A 16,890-nucleotide genomic window follows, 5' to 3' on the forward strand; every position below is an offset into this window, starting at 1 on the left:
GACACACAACTACACAGGAACAACAGGTGGGTTAGACCCTCACATCCTCATCCTCTCACAGCAAACTACTGTGCTCCGACACACAACTACACAGGAACAACAGGTGGGTTAGACCCTCACATCCTCATCCTCTCACAATAAACTACTGTGCTCCGACACACAACTACACAGGAACAACAGGTGGGTTAGACCCTCACATCCTCATCCTCTCACAGCAAACTACTGTGCTCCGACACACAACTACACAGGAACAACAGGTGGGTTAGACCCTCACATCCTCATCCTCTCACAACAAACTACTGTGCTCCGACACACAACTACACAGGAACAACAGGTGGGTTAGACCCTCACATCCTCATCCTCTCACAATAAACTACTGTGCTCCGACACACAACTACACAGGAACAACAGGTGGGTTAGACCCTCACATCCTCATCCTCTCACAATAAACTACTGTGCTCCGACACACAACTACACAGGAACAACAGGTGGGTTAGACCCTCACATCCTCATCCTCTCACAATAAACTACTGTGCTCCGACACACAACTACACAGGAACAACAGGTGGGTTAGACCCTCACATCCTCATCCTCTCACAGCAAACTACTGTGCTCCGACACACAACTACACAGGAACAACAGGTGGGTTAGACCCTCACATCCTCATCCTCTCACAACAAACTACTGTGCTCCGACACACAACTACACAGGAACAACAGGTGGGTCAGACCCTCACATCCTCATCCTCTCACAACAAACTACTGTGCTCCGACACACAACTACACAGGAACAACAGGTGGGTTAGACCCTCACATCCTCATCCTCTCACAACAAACTACTGTGCTCCGACACACAACTACACAGGAACAACAGGTGGGTCAGACCCTCACATCCTCATCCTCTCACAATAAACTACTGTGCTCCGACACACAACTACACAGGAACAACAGGTGGGTTAGACCCTCACATCCTCATCCTCTCACAACAAACTACTGTGCTCCGACACACAACTACACAGGAACAACAGGTGGGTTAGACCCTCACATCCTCATCCTCTCACAATAAACTACTGTGCTCCGACACACAACTACACAGGAACAACAGGTGGGTTAGACCCTCACATCCTCATCCTCTCACAATAAACTACTGTGCTCCGACACACAACTACACAGGAACAACAGGTGGGTTAGACCCTCACATCCTCATCCTCTCACAATAAACTACTGTGCTCCGACACACAACTACACAGGAACAACAGGTGGGTTAGACCCTCACATCCTCATCCTCTCACAACAAACTACTGTGCTCCGACACACAACTACACAGGAACAACAGGTGGGTTAGACCCTCACATCCTCATCCTCTCACAACAAACTACTGTGCTCCGACACACAACTACACAGGAACAACAGGTGGGTTAGACCCTCACATCCTCATCCTCTCACAATAAACTACTGTGCTCCGACACACAACTACACAGGAACAACAGGTGGGTTAGACCCTCACATCCTCATCCTCTCACAATAAACTACTGTGCTCCGACACACAACTACACAGGAACAACAGGTGGGTTATGTTACAACTATGTTATGGTGTTTGTCTAATGTTGCTAAGGGCGGCAGGTAACCTAGCGATTACAGTCACTGAACGGTTGCTAGTTCGAATCCCAGAGCCGACAATGTACAACAACTACCGATGTGCCCTTGAGCAAGACACTTAACCCTCATTTCTCCAGGGTCGCCGTTGATGGCAGACCCTGGCCGTGACCCCACTCTCCGAGGGTGTCTCGGGGAGTTGGGAGCAGCGGATTAATGGTGTGTGTGCGTGTGTGTGTGTGCGTGTGTGTGTGTGTGTGTGTGTGTAGTGACAGGGTGCAGTTCTCCAGCTCCCAGCCAGACCCAGCGCTGGGTGTGTGTGTGTGGGAAGGAAGTGTTTGTGTCGGAGGGGCAGTCCAGGTCAGCTTCTCTCAGCCGGCCAGACCAGACAACATGCTGCTGGGGAGTCAACTACTGGGCACACCTGGAGCCAGCCAGGTAACACACACACACCTGGAGCCAGCCAGGTAACACACACACACCTGGAGCCAGCCAGGTAACACACACACACCTGGAGCCAGCCAGGTAACACACACACACCTGGAGCCAGCCAGGTAACACACACACACCTGGAGCCAGCCAGGTAACACACACACACCTGGAGCCAGCCAGGTAACACACACACACCTGGAGCCAGCCAGGTAACACACACACACCTGGAGCCAGCCAGGTAACACACACACACCTGGAGCCAGCCAGGTAACACACACACACCTGGAGCCAGCCAGGTAACACACACACACACCTGGAGCCAGCCAGGTAACACACACACACACCTGGAGCCAGCCAGGTAACACACACACACACCTGGAGCCAGCCAGGTAACACACACACACCTGGAGCCAGCCAGGTAACACACACACACACCTGGAGCCAGCCAGGTAACACACACACACACCTGGAGCCAGCCAGGTAACACACACACACACCTGGAGCCAGCCAGGTAACACACACACACACCTGGAGCCAGCCAGGTAACACACACACACACCTGGAGCCAGCCAGGTAACACACACACACACCTGGAGCCAGCCAGGTAACACACACACACACCTGGAGCCAGCCAGGTAACACACACACACAACTGGAGCCAGCCAGGTAACACACACACTGTATACACACACACACACACACACACACACACGCTGTATACACACACACATATACACACACACACACCGAGTCAATGTGCAGGAGGCGATATACAGGAGGGACCGATATACAGGAGGGACCGATATACAGGTGGTACCGGTACCGAGTCAATGTGCGGGAGGCTATATACAGGAGGTACCGGTACCGAGTCAATGTGCAGGAGGCTATATACAGGTGGTACCGGTACCGAGTCAATGTGCAGGGGTAAAGGTTGGTTGAGGTAACTGTTTGGCCTGGCCGGAGGAACCCCTGGGAGTCTGGGCTGCATCACGTTAGCTTCCCGCTCACGCTGCACAGAATGAATACATGTAATGATATTTAACTCAAAAGATGCCCAACGATTGAACAGAGCAGTAGCTGAGTTTAACTCAAAAGATGCCCAACGATTAAACAGAGCAGTAGCTGAGTTTATCTGTCTGGATCAAGTGGCATTCTGGGACTTTGGCTAATACGCTTTTTTTTGCCTTGATATCGTTTTGGTATCGAGGATTGTGATGGTATTAAGTATCGTGATACTAAACCTTGTATCGCTATCGAAGGCAAAATTCTGGTATCGTGACACACACACACACACACACCACACACACACACGCGTAATAGCTGTATTCATAATGTAGAACTCACATGACAGTAAACTAACCATCTCTACCTACTGAGATACACAGGTCCACATGACAGTAAACTAACCATCTCTACCTACTGAGATACACAGGTCCACATTACAGTAAACTAACCATCTCTACCTACTGAGATACACAGGTCCACATTACAGTAAACTAACCATCTCTACCTACTGAGATACACAGGTCCACATTACAGTAAACTAACCATCGCTACCTACTGAGATACACAGGTCCACATTACAGTAAACTAACCATCTCTACCTACTGAGATACACAGGTCCACATTACAGTAAACTAACCATCTCTACCTACTGAGATACACAGGTCCACATTACAGTAAACTAACCATCTCTATCTACTGAGATACACAGGTCCACATTACAGTAAACTAACCATCTCTACCTACTGAGATACACAGGTCCACATTACAGTAAACTAACCATCTCTACCTACTGAGATACACAGGTCCACATTACAGTAAACTAACCATCTCTACCTACTGAGATACACAGGTCCACATTACAGTAAACTAACCATCTCTACCTACTGAGATACACAGGTCCACATTACAGTAAACTAACCATCTCTACCTACTGAGATACACAGGTCCACATTACAGTAAACTAACCATCTCTACCTACTGAGATACACAGGTCCACATTACAGTAAACTAACCATCTCTACCTACTGAGATACACAGGTCCACATTACAGTAAACTAACCATCTCTACCTACTGAGATACACAGGTCCACATTACAGTAAACTAACCATCTCTACCTACTGAGATACACAGGTCCACATTACAGTAAACTAACCATCTCTATCTACTGAGATACACAGGTCCACATTACAGTAAACTAACCATCTCTATCTACTGAGATACACAGGTCCACATTACAGTAAACTAACCATCTCTATCTACTGAGATACACAGGTCCACATTACAGTAAACTAACCATCTCTACCTACTGAGATACACAGGTCCACATTACAGTAAACTAACCATCTCTACCTACTGAGATACACAGGTCCACATTACAGTAAACTAACCATCTCTACCTACTGAGATACACAGGTCCACATTACAGTAAACTAACCATCTCTACCTACTGAGATACACAGGTCCACATTACAGTAAACTAACCATCTCTACCTACTGAGATACACAGGTCCACATTACAGTAAACTAACCATCTCTATCTACTGAGATACACAGGTCCACATTACAGTAAACTAACCATCTCTATCTACTGAGATACACAGGTCCACATTACAGTAAACTAACCATCTCTACCTACTGAGATACACAGGTCCACATTACAGTAAACTAACCATCTCTACCTACTGAGATACACAGGTCCACATTACAGTAAACTAACCATCTCTACCTACTGAGATACACAGGTCCACATTACAGTAAACTAACCATCTCTACCTACTGAGATACACAGGTCCACATTACAGTAAACTAACCATCTCTATCTACTGAGATACACAGGTCCACATTACAGTAAACTAACCATCTCTATCTACTGAGATACACAGGTCCACATTACAGTAAACTAACCATCTCTACCTACTGAGATACACAGGTCCACATTACAGTAAACTAACCATCTCTATCTACTGAGATACACAGGTCCACATTACAGTAAACTAACCATCTCTATCTACTGAGATACACAGGTCCACATTACAGTAAACTAACCATCTCTATCTACTGAGATACACAGGTCCACATTACAGTAAACTAACCATCTCTACCTACTGAGATACACAGGTCCACATTACAGTAAACTAACCATCTCTATCTACTGAGATACACAGGTCCACATTACAGTAAACTAACCATCTCTATCTACTGAGATACACAGGTCCACATTACAGTAAACTAACCATCTCTATCTACTGAGATACACAGGTCCACATTACAGTAAACTAACCATCTCTACCTACTGAGATACACAGGTCCACATTACAGTAAACTAACCATCTCTACCTACTGAGATACACAGGTCCACATTACAGTAAACTAACCATCTCTACCTACTGAGATACACAGGTCCACATTACAGTAAACTAACCATCTCTATCTACTGAGATACACAGGTCCACATTACAGTAAACTAACCATCTCTACCTACTGAGATACACAGGTCCACATTACAGTAAACTAACCATCTCTATCTACTGAGATACACAGGTCCACATTACAGTAAACTAACCATCTCTACCTACTGAGATACACAGGTCCACATTACAGTAAACTAACCATCTCTACCTACTGAGATACACAGGTCCACATTACAGTAAACTAACCATCTCTACCTACTGAGATACACAGGTCCACATTAGATGGAACATGAAAGCATTTGTTTTTAAAGTGTTTTTATGTTCAGGTTTTATTGATGGTTGTGTCCTTGTAGACCCCGTGGCAGCGGCTGGTTCGGCGGATGACAAGGTTCTTTACGACTCTGGACTCTTCAGCTTCCTGCTCCGCTCTGAGAGACACCTGTATCGACCTGGGCCACACCTTCAAACACACCTGCACCAACCAGGTACACACACACCTTCAAACACACCTGCACCAACCAGGTACACACTAAGACTGCTAACACCTGAGAACTGCTAACTTGCTAGCAAGAGCTTCAGGAGCGCACCGATGGCCTCCTCCTCCTCTGTTATCAGGGTAGTCTGGGGCTAAGGGTGGTCTCCTCCTCCTCTGTTATCAGGGTAGTCCAGGGCTAAGGGTGGTCTCCTCCTCCTCTGTTATCAGGGTAGTCCGGGGCTAAGGGTGGCCTCCTCCTCCTCTGTTATCAGGGTAGTCCAGGGCTAAGGGTGGTCTCCTCCTCCTCCTCTGTTATCAGGGTAGTCCGGGGCTAAGGGTGGTCTCCTCCTCCTCTGTTATCAGGGTAGTCCGGGGCTAAGGGTGGTCTCCTCCTCCTCTGTTATCAGGGTAGTCCGGGGCTAAGGGTGGTCTCCTCCTCCTCTGTTATCAGGGTAGTCCGGGGCTAAGGGTGGTCTCCTCCTCCTCTGTTATCAGGGTAGTCCAGGGCTAAGGGTGGTCTCCTCCTCCTCTGTTATCAGGGTAGTCCAGGGCGGTCTCCTCCTCCTCTGTTATCAGGGTAGTCCAGGGATAAGGGTGGTCTCCTCCTCCTCTGTTATCAGGGTAGTCCGGGGCTAAGGGTGGTCTCCTCCTCCTCTGTTATCAGGGTAGTCCAGGGCTAAGGGTGGTCTCCTCCTCCTCTGTTATCAGGGTAGTCCAGGGCTAAGGGTGGTCTCCTCCTCCTCCTCTGTTATCAGGGTAGTCCAGGGCTAAGGGTGGTCTCCTCCTCCTCTGTTATCAGGGTAGTCCGGGGCTAAGGGTGGTCTCCTCCTCCTCTGTTATCAGGGTAGTCCGGGGCTAAGGGTGGTCTCCTCCTCCTCCTCTGTTATCAGGGTAGTCCAGGGCTAAGGGTGGTCTCCTCCTCCTCTGTTATCAGGGTAGTCCAGGGCTAAGGGTGGTCTCCTCCTCCTCTGTTATCAGGGTAGTCCAGGGCTAAGGGTGGTCTCCTCCTCCTCTGTTATCAGGGTAGTCCGGGGCTAAGGGTGGTCTCCTCCTCCTCCTCTGTTATCAGGGTAGTCCGGGGCTAAGGGTGGCCTCCTCCTCCTCTGTTATCAGGGTAGTCCGGGGCTAAGGGTGGTCTCCTCCTCCTCTGTTATCAGGGTAGTCCGGGGCTAAGGGTGGTCTCCTCCTCCTCTGTTATCAGGGTAGTCCGGGGCTAAGGGTGGCCTCCTCCTCCTCTGTTATCAGGGTAGTCCGGGGCTAAGGGTGGCCTCCTCCTCCTCTGTTATCAGGGTAGTCCAGGGCTAAGGGTGGTCTCCTCCTCCTCTGTTATCAGGGTAGTCCGGGGCTAAGGGTGGTCTCCTCCTCCTCTGTTATCAGGGTAGTCCAGGGCTAAGGGTGGTCTCCTCTGTTATCAGGGTAGTCCGGGGCTAAGGGTGGTCTCCTCCTCCTCTGTTATCAGGGTAGTCCAGGGCTAAGGGTGGTCTCCTCCTCCTCTGTTATCAGGGTAGTCCGGGGCTAAGGGTGGCCTCCTCCTCCTCTGTTATCAGGGTAGTCCGGGGCTAAGGGTGGTCTCCTCCTCCTCTGTTATCAGGGTAGTCCAGGGCTAAGGGTGGTCTCCTCCTCCTCTGTTATCAGGGTAGTCCGGGGCTAAGGGTGGTCTCCTCCTCTGTTATCAGGGTAGTCCGGGGCTAAGGGTGGTCTCCTCCTCCTCCTCTGTTATCAGGGTAGTCCAGGGCTAAGGGTGGTCTCCTCCTCCTCTGTTATCAGGGTAGTCCAGGGCTAAGGGTGGTCTCCTCCTCCTCTGTTATCAGGGTAGTCCAGGGCTAAGGGTGGTCTCCTCCTCCTCCTCTGTTATCAGGGTAGTCCAGGGCTAAGGGTGGTCTCCTCCTCCTCCTCTGTTATCAGGGTAGTCCGGGGCTAAGGGTGGTCTCCTCCTCCTCTGTTATCAGGGTAGTCCAGGGCTAAGGGTGGTCTCCTCCTCCTCTGTTATCAGGGTAGTCCGGGGCTAAGGGTGGTCTAGTGGTTTTCCATGTAGTAATGATGCCATCACCATGGTCACAAATCTGCGCATGCTTTTTTCTCTTGGGCAATCAAGCAGTGGTACAGCGAAGCCTAATCAATATCTGACCTATTTTATTTTTGTATTTGTTTTTTAAATTATTATTATTATTATTATTAATAATATTTTTTTAGGCCCACTGGTGCTCCCAAATTAAAATTAGTTTGAAAAATATGCCACCATTTTGGTCTGTAGCTTTTTGTTTGCCCTGAAATGTGCCTGGGAGGCATCGCAAGCTCCAAATAGGGTTTATGAATCAGCAAACTACCCCTTGTGGCGAAAGTAAGAACTGCCATTGAACATGTATTTTCAATCGAATCAATCAAATGTATTCATGAAGCCCTTTTTACATCAGCAGATTTCACAAAGTGCTTGTACAGAAACCCAACCTAAAACTCCAAACAACAAGCGATGCAGATGTAGAAGCACGATGGCAAGGAAAAACGCTCTAGAAAAATGTAAATAGTCCAGGTGGCCATTTGATTAATTGTTTAGAAGTCTTATGGCTTGGGGATAGAAGCTGTTAAGGAGCCTTTTGGACCTAGACCTGACTCTCCGGTACCGCTTGCCGTGCGGCAGCAGAGAGAACAGTCTATGACTTGGGTGGCTGGATTCTTTGACAATTTTTTGGGCCTTCCTCTGACACCGCCTGGTATAGAGGTCCTGGATAGCAGGAAGCTTGGCCCCAGTGATGTACTGGGCCGTACGCACTACCCTCTATAGTGCCTTGCGGTCGGAGGCCGAGCAGTTGCCATACCAGGCGGTGATGCAACCGGTCAGGATGCTCTCGATGGTGCAGCTGTAGAACCTTTTTGAGGATCTGAGGACCCATGCCAAATCTTTTCAGTCTCCTGAGGGGGGAAAGGTGTTGTTGTGCCCTGATCACGACTGTCTTGGTTTGTTTGGACCATGATAGTTTGTTGGTGATGTGGACACCAAGGACCTTGAAACTCTCGACCCGCTCCACTACAGCCCCAGCGATGAGAACGGGGGCGTGTTCAGCCCTCCTTGTCCTGTAGTCCACAATCATCTCCTTTGTCTTGCTCACGTTGAGGGAGAGGTTGTTTTCCTGGCACCACACTGCAAACACAGCAAAACTTAATGATGGTGTTGGAGTTGTACCTGGCCATGCAGTCATGGGTGAACAGGGAGTACATGAGGGGACTGAGCACGCACCCCTGAGGGGCCCCCGTGTTGAGGATCAGCGTGGCAGATTTGTTGTTGCCTACCTTTACCACCTGGGGGCGGCCCGTCTGGAAGTCCAGGATCCAGTTGCAGAGGGAGGTGTTTAGTCCCAGGGTCCTTAGCTTAGTGATGAGCTTTGTGGGCACTATGGTGTTGAACGCTGAGCTGTAGTCAATGAACAGCATTCTCACACAGGTGTTCCTTTTGTCCAGATGGGAAAGAGCAGTGTGGAGTGCGATTTGAGATTGCGTCATCTGTGGATCTGTTGGGGCGGTATGCAAATTGGAGTGGGTCCAGGGTTTCTGGGATGATGGTGTTAACGTGAGCCATGACCAGCCTTTCAAAGCACTTCATGGCTACCGATGTGAGTGCTACGGGGCGGTAGTCATTTCCGCAGGTTACCTTCACTTTCTTGGGCCCAAGGACTATGGTGGTCTGCTTGAAACATGTAGGTATTACAGACTCGGTCAGGGAGAGGTTGAAAATGTCAGTGAAGACTTGCAGGTTTGTCCGCGCATGCTCTTGAGTACACGTCCTGGTAATCCATCTGGCCCTGCGGCCTTGTGAATGTTGACCTGTTTAAAGGTCTTGCTCACATCGGCTACGGAGAGCGTGATCACACAGTCGTCCGGAACAGCTGTTGCTCTCATGCATGCTTCAGTGTTGCTTGCCTCGACGCGATCATAAAAGGCATTTAGCTTGTCTGGGGCAGTTCGTGTCTGGGTTTCCTTTTGTAGTCTGTAATAGTTTTCAAGCCCTGCCACATCCCACGAGCGTCAGAGCCGGTGTAGTACGATTCAATCTTAGTCCTGTATTGACGCTTTGCCTGTGATGGTTCGTCTGAGTGTCCCGCTTCTTGAAAGCGGCAGCTCTAGCCTTTAGCTCGGTGCGGATGTTGCCTGGAATCAATGGCTTCTGGTTGGGATATGTACGTACGGTCACTGTGGGGACGACGTAGTCGATGCACTTATTGATGAAGCCGGTGACTGAGGTGGTATACTCCTCAATGCCATTGGATGAATCCCGGAATATATTCCAGTCTGTGCTAGCAAAACAGTCCTGTAGCGTAGCATCCGCGTCATCTGACCACTTCCGTATTGAGCGAGTCACTGGTGCTTCCTGCTTTAGTTTTTGCTTGTAAACAGGAATCAGGAGGATAGAATTATGGTCAGATTTGCCAAATGGAGGGCGAGGGAGAGCTTTGTATGCGTCTCTGTGTGTGGAGTAAAGGTGGTCTAGAGTTTTTTTCCTCTGGTTGCACAGATTTAACATGCTGGTAGAAATGAGGTAAAACTGACTTAAGTTTGCCTGCATTAAAGTTCCCGGCCACTAGGAGCGCCGCTTCTGGATGAACATTTTCTTGTTTGCTTATAGCCTTATACAGCTTGTTGAGTGCGGTCTTAGTGCCAGCACCGGTTTGTGGTGGTAAATAGACAGCTATGAAAAATATAGATGAAAACTCTCTTGGTAAATAGTGTGGTCTACAGCTTATCATAAGATACTCTACCTCAGGCGAGCAATACCTAGAGACTTCCTTAATATTAGACATCGCGCACCAGCTGTTATTGACAAATCAACCCCCTGAAGAAGCTATCCCTTTTCCATTCTTTCTCTCCGGGTTACAACTTTTCAACAGTTTTTTTTCTCTTGGGCAATTAAACAGTGGTAGAGTGAAGCCTAATCAATATCAGACTGATTTCTTTCCTAGGCCCACTGATGCTCCCAAATTAAAATTCCAAGTCGCACAGCAAAATATTTAAACACATGGTGGCTAGGAAAAACTCTCTAGGAAGGCTGGAACCCAGGAAGAAACCTAAGGAGGAACCGGGCTCTGAGGGGTGGAGGGAGAAACCTAGAGAGGAACCAGGCTCTGAGGGGTGACCAGTCCTCTACTGGCTGTACTGGGTAGAGAGGAACCAGGCTCTGAGGGGTGACCAGTCCTCTACTGGCTGTACTGGGTAGAGAGGAACCAGGCTCTGAGGGGTGGCCAGTCCTCTACTGGCTGTACTGGGTAGAGAGGAACCAGGCTCTGAGGGGTGACCAGTTCTCTACTGGCTGTACTGGGTAGAGAGGAACCAGGCTCTGAGGGGTGATCAGTCCTCTACTGGCTGTACTGGGTAGAGAGGAACCAGGCTCTGAGGGGTGGCCAGTCCTCTACTGGCTGTACTGGGTAGAGAGGAACCAGGCTCTGAGGGGTGGCCAGTCCTCTACTGGCTGTACTGGGTAGAGAGGAACCAGGCTCTGAGGGGTGGCCAGTCCTCTACTGGCTGTACTGGGTAGACCAGAGGAACCAGGCTCTGAGGGGTGGCCAGTCCTCTCCTGGCTGTACTGGGTAGAGAGGAACCAGGCTCTGAGGGGTGGCCAGTCCTCTACTGGCTGTACTGGGTAGAGAGGAACCAGGCTCTGAGGGGTGGCCAGTCCTCTACTGGCTGTACTGGGTAGAGAGAACCAGGCTCTGAGGGGTGGCCAGTCCTCTACTGGCTGTACTGGGTAGAGAGGAACCAGGCTCTGAGGGGTGGCCAGTCCTCTACTGGCTGTACTGGGTAGACCAGAGGAACCAGGCTCTGAGGGGTGACCAGTCCTCTTCTGGCTGTACTGGGTAGACCAGAGGAACCAGGCTCTGAGGGGTGGCCAGTCCTCTACTGGCTGTACTGGGTAGAGAGGAACCAGGCTCTGAGGGGTGACCAGTCCTCTACTGGCTGTACTGGGTAGACCAGAGGAACCAGGCTCTGAGGGGTGGCCAGTCCTCTACTGGCTGTACTGGGTAGACCAGAGGAACCAGGCTCTGAGGGGTGGCCAGTCCTCTACTGGCTGTACTGGGTAGAGAGGAACCAGGCTCTGAGGGGTGACCAGTCCTCTACTGGCTGTACTGGGTAGAGAGGAACCAGGCTCTGAGGGGTGGCCAGTCCTCTACTGGCTGTACTGGGTAGAGAGGAACCAGGCTCTGAGGGGTGACCAGTCCTCTACTGGCTGTACTGGGTAGAGAGGAACCAGGCTCTGAGGGGTGACCAGTCCTCTACTGGCTGTACTGGGTAGACCAGAGGAACCAGGCTCTGAGGGGTGGCCAGTCCTCTTCTGGCTGTACTGGGTAGAGAGGAACCAGGCTCTGAGGGGTGGCCAGTCCTCTCCTGGCTGTACTGGGTAGAGAGGAACCAGGCTCTGAGGGGTGGCCAGTCCTCTACTGGCTGTACTGGGTAGAGAGGAACCAGGCTCTGAGGGGTGGCCAGTCCTCTACTGGCTGTACTGGGTAGAGAGGAACCAGGCTCTGAGGGGTGACCAGTCCTCTACTGGCTGTACTGGGTAGAGAGGAACCAGGCTCTGAGGGGTGACCAGTCCTCTACTGGCTGTACTGGGTAGACCAGAGGAACCAGGCTCTGAGGGGTGACCAGTCCTCTACTGGCTGTACTGGGTAGACCAGAGGAACCAGGCTCTGAGGGGTGGCCAGTCCTCTACTGGCTGTACTGGGTAGACCAGAGGAACCAGGCTCTGAGGGGTGACCAGTTCTCTACTGGCTTTACTGGGTAGACCAGAGGAACCAGGCTCTGAGGGGTGGCCAGTCCTCTACTGGCTGTACTGGGTAGACCAGAGGAACCAGGCTCTGAGGGGTGGCCAGTCCTCTACTGGCTGTACTGGGTAGAGAGGAACCAGGCTCTGAGGGGTGGCCAGCCCTCTACTGGCTGTACTGGGTAGACCAGAGGAACCAGGCTCTGAGGGGTGGCCAGTCCTCTACTGGCTGTACTGGGTAGACCAGAGGAACCAGGCTCTGAGGGGTGGCCAGTCCTCTACTGGCTGTACTGGGTAGACCAGAGGAACCAGGCTCTGAGGGGTGGCCAGTCCTCTACTGGCTGTACTGGGTAGAGAGGAACCAGGCTCTGAGGGGTGGCCAGTCATCTACTGGCTGTACTGGGTAGAGAGGAACCAGGCTCTGAGGGGTGACCAGTTCTCTACTGGCTGTGCTGGGTAGAGAGGAACCAGGCTCTGAGGGGTGGCCAGTCCTCTTCTGGCTGTGCCGGGTGATTTTATGAGTACATGGCCATTTAACGCCAGATCGTTCTTCAAGATGTTCATAGATGACCAGCAGGGTGAAATAATAATCACAGTGGTTGTAGAGGGTGCAACAGGTCAGCACCACAGGAGTAAATGTCAGTTGGCTTTTCATAGCCGAGCATTCAGAGGTTGAGACAGCAGGTGCGGTAGGGAGAGGGAGGGAGAGAGGGTCAAAACAGCCGATCCGGGGCAAGGTAGCACGTCTGGTGAACAGGTCAGGGTTCCATAGCCACAGGCAGAACAGTTGAAACTGGAGCAGCAACACGACCAGGTGGACTGGGGACAGCCAGGAGTCATCAGGTGGACTGGGGACGGGGACAGCCAGGAGTCATCAGGTGGACTGGGGACAGCCAGGAGTCATCAGGTGGACTGGGGACGGGGACAGCCAGGAGTCATCAGGTGGACTGGGGACGGGGACAGCCAGGAGTCATCAGGTGGACTGGGGACGGGGACAGCCAGGAGTCATCAGGTGGACTGGGGACAGCCAGGAGTCATCAGGTGGACTGGGGACAGCCAGGAGTCATCAGGTGGACTGGGGACGGGGACAGCCAGGAGTCATCAGGTGGACTGGGGACGGGGACAGCCAGGAGTCATCAGGTGGACTGGGGACGGGGACAGCCAGGAGTCATCAGGTGGACTGGGGACAGCCAGGAGTCATCAGGTGGACTGGGGACGGGGACAGCCAGGAGTCATCAGGTGGACTGGGGACGGGGACAGCCAGGAGTCATCAGGTGGACTGGGGACGGGGACAGCCAGGAGTCATCAGGTGGACTGGGGACGCGGACAGCCAGGAGTCAACAGGTGGACTGGGGACGGGGACAGCCAGGAGTCATCAGGTGGACTGGGGACGGGGACAGCCAGGAGTCATCAGGTGGACTGGGGACGGGGACAGCCAGGAGTCATCAGGTGGACTGGGGACGGGGACAGCCAGGAGTCATCAGGTGGACTGGGGACGGGGACAGCCAGGAGTCATCAGGCCAGGTAGTCCTGAGGCATGGTCCTAGGGCTCAGGTCCTCCAGGAGAGGGAGCATACTTAAGTTCACACAGGGTACCAGATAAGACAGGAGAATAACACCAGAGAGGACAGACTGACCCAAACCCCCCGGCACAGACTAGTACAGCATAGATACTGGAGGCTGAGCCTGAAGTTTATTTATTTCTCAGAGTAGCCGGAGAGTAGAGCATTGCGGTAGTCTAATCTAGAAGTGATTGAATGAGGACAAACCGTAAAGCCCTACTTCATATCCCACCAGTTATATGACATATTGGTCATATGGCCCCGCCCTAGTTCATATCCCACCAGTTATATGACATGTTGGCCATATGGCCCCGCCCTACTTCATATCCCACCAGTTATATGACATGTTGGCCATATGGCCCCGCCCTAGTTCATATCCCACCAGTTATATGACATATTGGTCATATGGCCCCGCCCTAGTTCATATCCCACCAGTTATATGACATGTTGGCCATATGGCCCCGCCCTACTTCATATCCCACCAGTTATATGACATGTTGGCCATATGGCCCCGCCCTACTTCATATCCCACCAGTTATATGACATGTTGGCCATATGGCCCCGCCCTACTTCATATCCCACCAGTTATATGACATATTGGTCATATGGCCCCGCCCTAGTTCATATCCCACCAGTTATATGACATGTTGGCCATATGGCCCCGCCCTACTTCATATCCCACCAGTTATATGACATGTTGGTCATATGGCCCCGCCCTACTTCATATCCCACCAGTTATATGACATGTTGGCCATATGGCCCCGCCCTACTTCATATCCCACCAGTTATATGACATGTTGGTCATATGGCCCCGCCCTACTTCATATCCCACCAGTTATATGACATATTGGTCATATGGCCCCGCCCTAGTTCATATCCCATCTAACCAGCTGCTCACTCCTCTGACCCCTGTTGCGTGTGTTTGTTTCCCAGGTAACGGTCAGTACTCTGGATAGACGGAACAATAAGTTGATATTTAAGGTTCATCTGATGGAGCTGGACCAGAGAGTTTTACTGGACTTCAGACTATCCAAGGTAGGGATGTGGACGTGTGTGTGTAATACAACTGGGACTGCTCAGTTGACTCTGACGATCTTTGCAGTATCCTGCATCACCTTTCATGGATACTGATAGCGTATGTGTTACAGGGTGATGGTCTGGAGTTTAAGCGTCTCTTCCTGAAGATCAAACAGAAGCTAAGTGACATCATCAGCACCCAGAAAATACCACTTCCTGTCACATGATCAGATGCCATCTACGCCACGGAACGCACACACCAGATGACATCAGGCTGTGTGTGTGTGTTTGTGTGTGTGTCTGTGTGTGTGTGTGTGTGTGTGTGTGTGTGTGTGTGTGTGTGTGTGTGTGTGACTATCCTCATGGGTACCTCAAATCCCCAAAAGTCCCCTCAAGGACAGTAAAACAAGAAAAATCCTCCCTCGTGGGGACATTTCCCAGGTCCCCAGGAAGACAGACCATTTTAAGTTTAGGGAAAATAGGATTTTGAATGGAAATCCATTTTAGGTCCCCACAAGGATAGTAACACATGTGTTGTGTAGACGTAGTAGCAACTATAGCTGGGACCATCAACCGGAGATGATCCACACCGACCTTACCGATCACTTATCACAGGCATTCTGCTGATATGATTCATTATGATACGTAGCCTATACTAGAGAAATGAAATAAGTGTGATAATATGGGTGATTGTCAATGGGACAATTGATGACTACAACCATCACACTAGTAGTAGTAGTTTAAAGGATAATTTTTTAAATGGTGGTGCACAATGTTATAAACTTATCCATACTTTATCATTATCTCATCAATTCAAGGCAATTTATCTGGATATAGATGTCGGTCTCTCTGATTGTCTGTCTGTCTCTCTGATTGTCTGTCTGTCTCTCAGATTGTCTGTCGGTCTCTCTGATTGTCTGTCTGTGTGTCTCTGTCTCTCTGATTGTCTGTCTGTCTGTGTGTCTCTCTCTCGTGTTAGTGTGTGTTGTTTTGTGTGTTAGTGTGTAACTCTTATTGTGTATCAAATAAAATAAGTTGTGATAACAGCTGTACTTTATTTCAACCTGGAAACCAGAACAGACAGAGGGAGCCTAGGATGCGTTCACACCATCTCCTAAATTCCTAAATACCAGCATATGACTTGGAAAATTACATTTGCACGCCCTTCCAACTGGTAATTACTAGTGGGAAACTCGTCTCAACTGGTAATTACTAGTGGGAAACTCGTCTCAACTGGTAATTACTAGTGGGAAACTCGTCTCAACTGGTAATTACTAGTGGGAAACTCGTCTCAACTGGTAATTACTAGTGGGAAACTTGTCTCAACTGGTAATTACTAGTGGGAAACTCGTCTCAACTGGTAATTACTAGTGGGAAACTCGTCTATCATCTCTGAGCTTCGACTTCTCCCACATGCTGAACTGACATCACATACTAAGGAAATTACCTTGATAACAGCATTTTCTGAAGTTAAATGCAACAGTAAAACATTATTTATGAAAAACGATCTATTGGTATAGTATTTGAACGCTATAATTTGTTTTTGAGCATGATAGCTGTACTTTTAATACAAATTGTATTTTCAGAGTTAGGGTTATGAATGCAGCATTATCCAGTATGTATGGATGGGTGTGTTCTTCATCC

General features: G+C 50.2%; 1 protein-coding gene across 1 annotated transcript in view; it reads left to right on the top strand.

Annotated features, from left to right (window-relative positions):
* Positions 1-16,288, top strand: part of LOC311099578 (serine/threonine-protein kinase Chk1-like) — a 34,422-nt gene extending 18,134 nt beyond the window's left edge. The window contains exons 10-13 of the mRNA XM_084140273.1: positions 1,865-2,033; positions 5,798-5,929; positions 15,163-15,264; positions 15,378-16,288. Coding sequence (XP_083996399.1) covers positions 1,865-2,033; positions 5,798-5,929; positions 15,163-15,264; positions 15,378-15,473 — 499 coding nt within the window. The 3' untranslated portion in view covers positions 15,474-16,288. The remainder of the gene's footprint in view (positions 1-1,864; positions 2,034-5,797; positions 5,930-15,162; positions 15,265-15,377) is intronic.
* Positions 16,289-16,890: the final 602 nt, after the last annotated feature.

The sequence above is a fragment of the Coregonus lavaretus genome (assembly GCF_964263955.1).
Source record: "Coregonus lavaretus genome assembly, chromosome: 24".
NCBI classification, from domain to species: Eukaryota; Metazoa; Chordata; class Actinopteri; order Salmoniformes; family Salmonidae; genus Coregonus; species Coregonus lavaretus.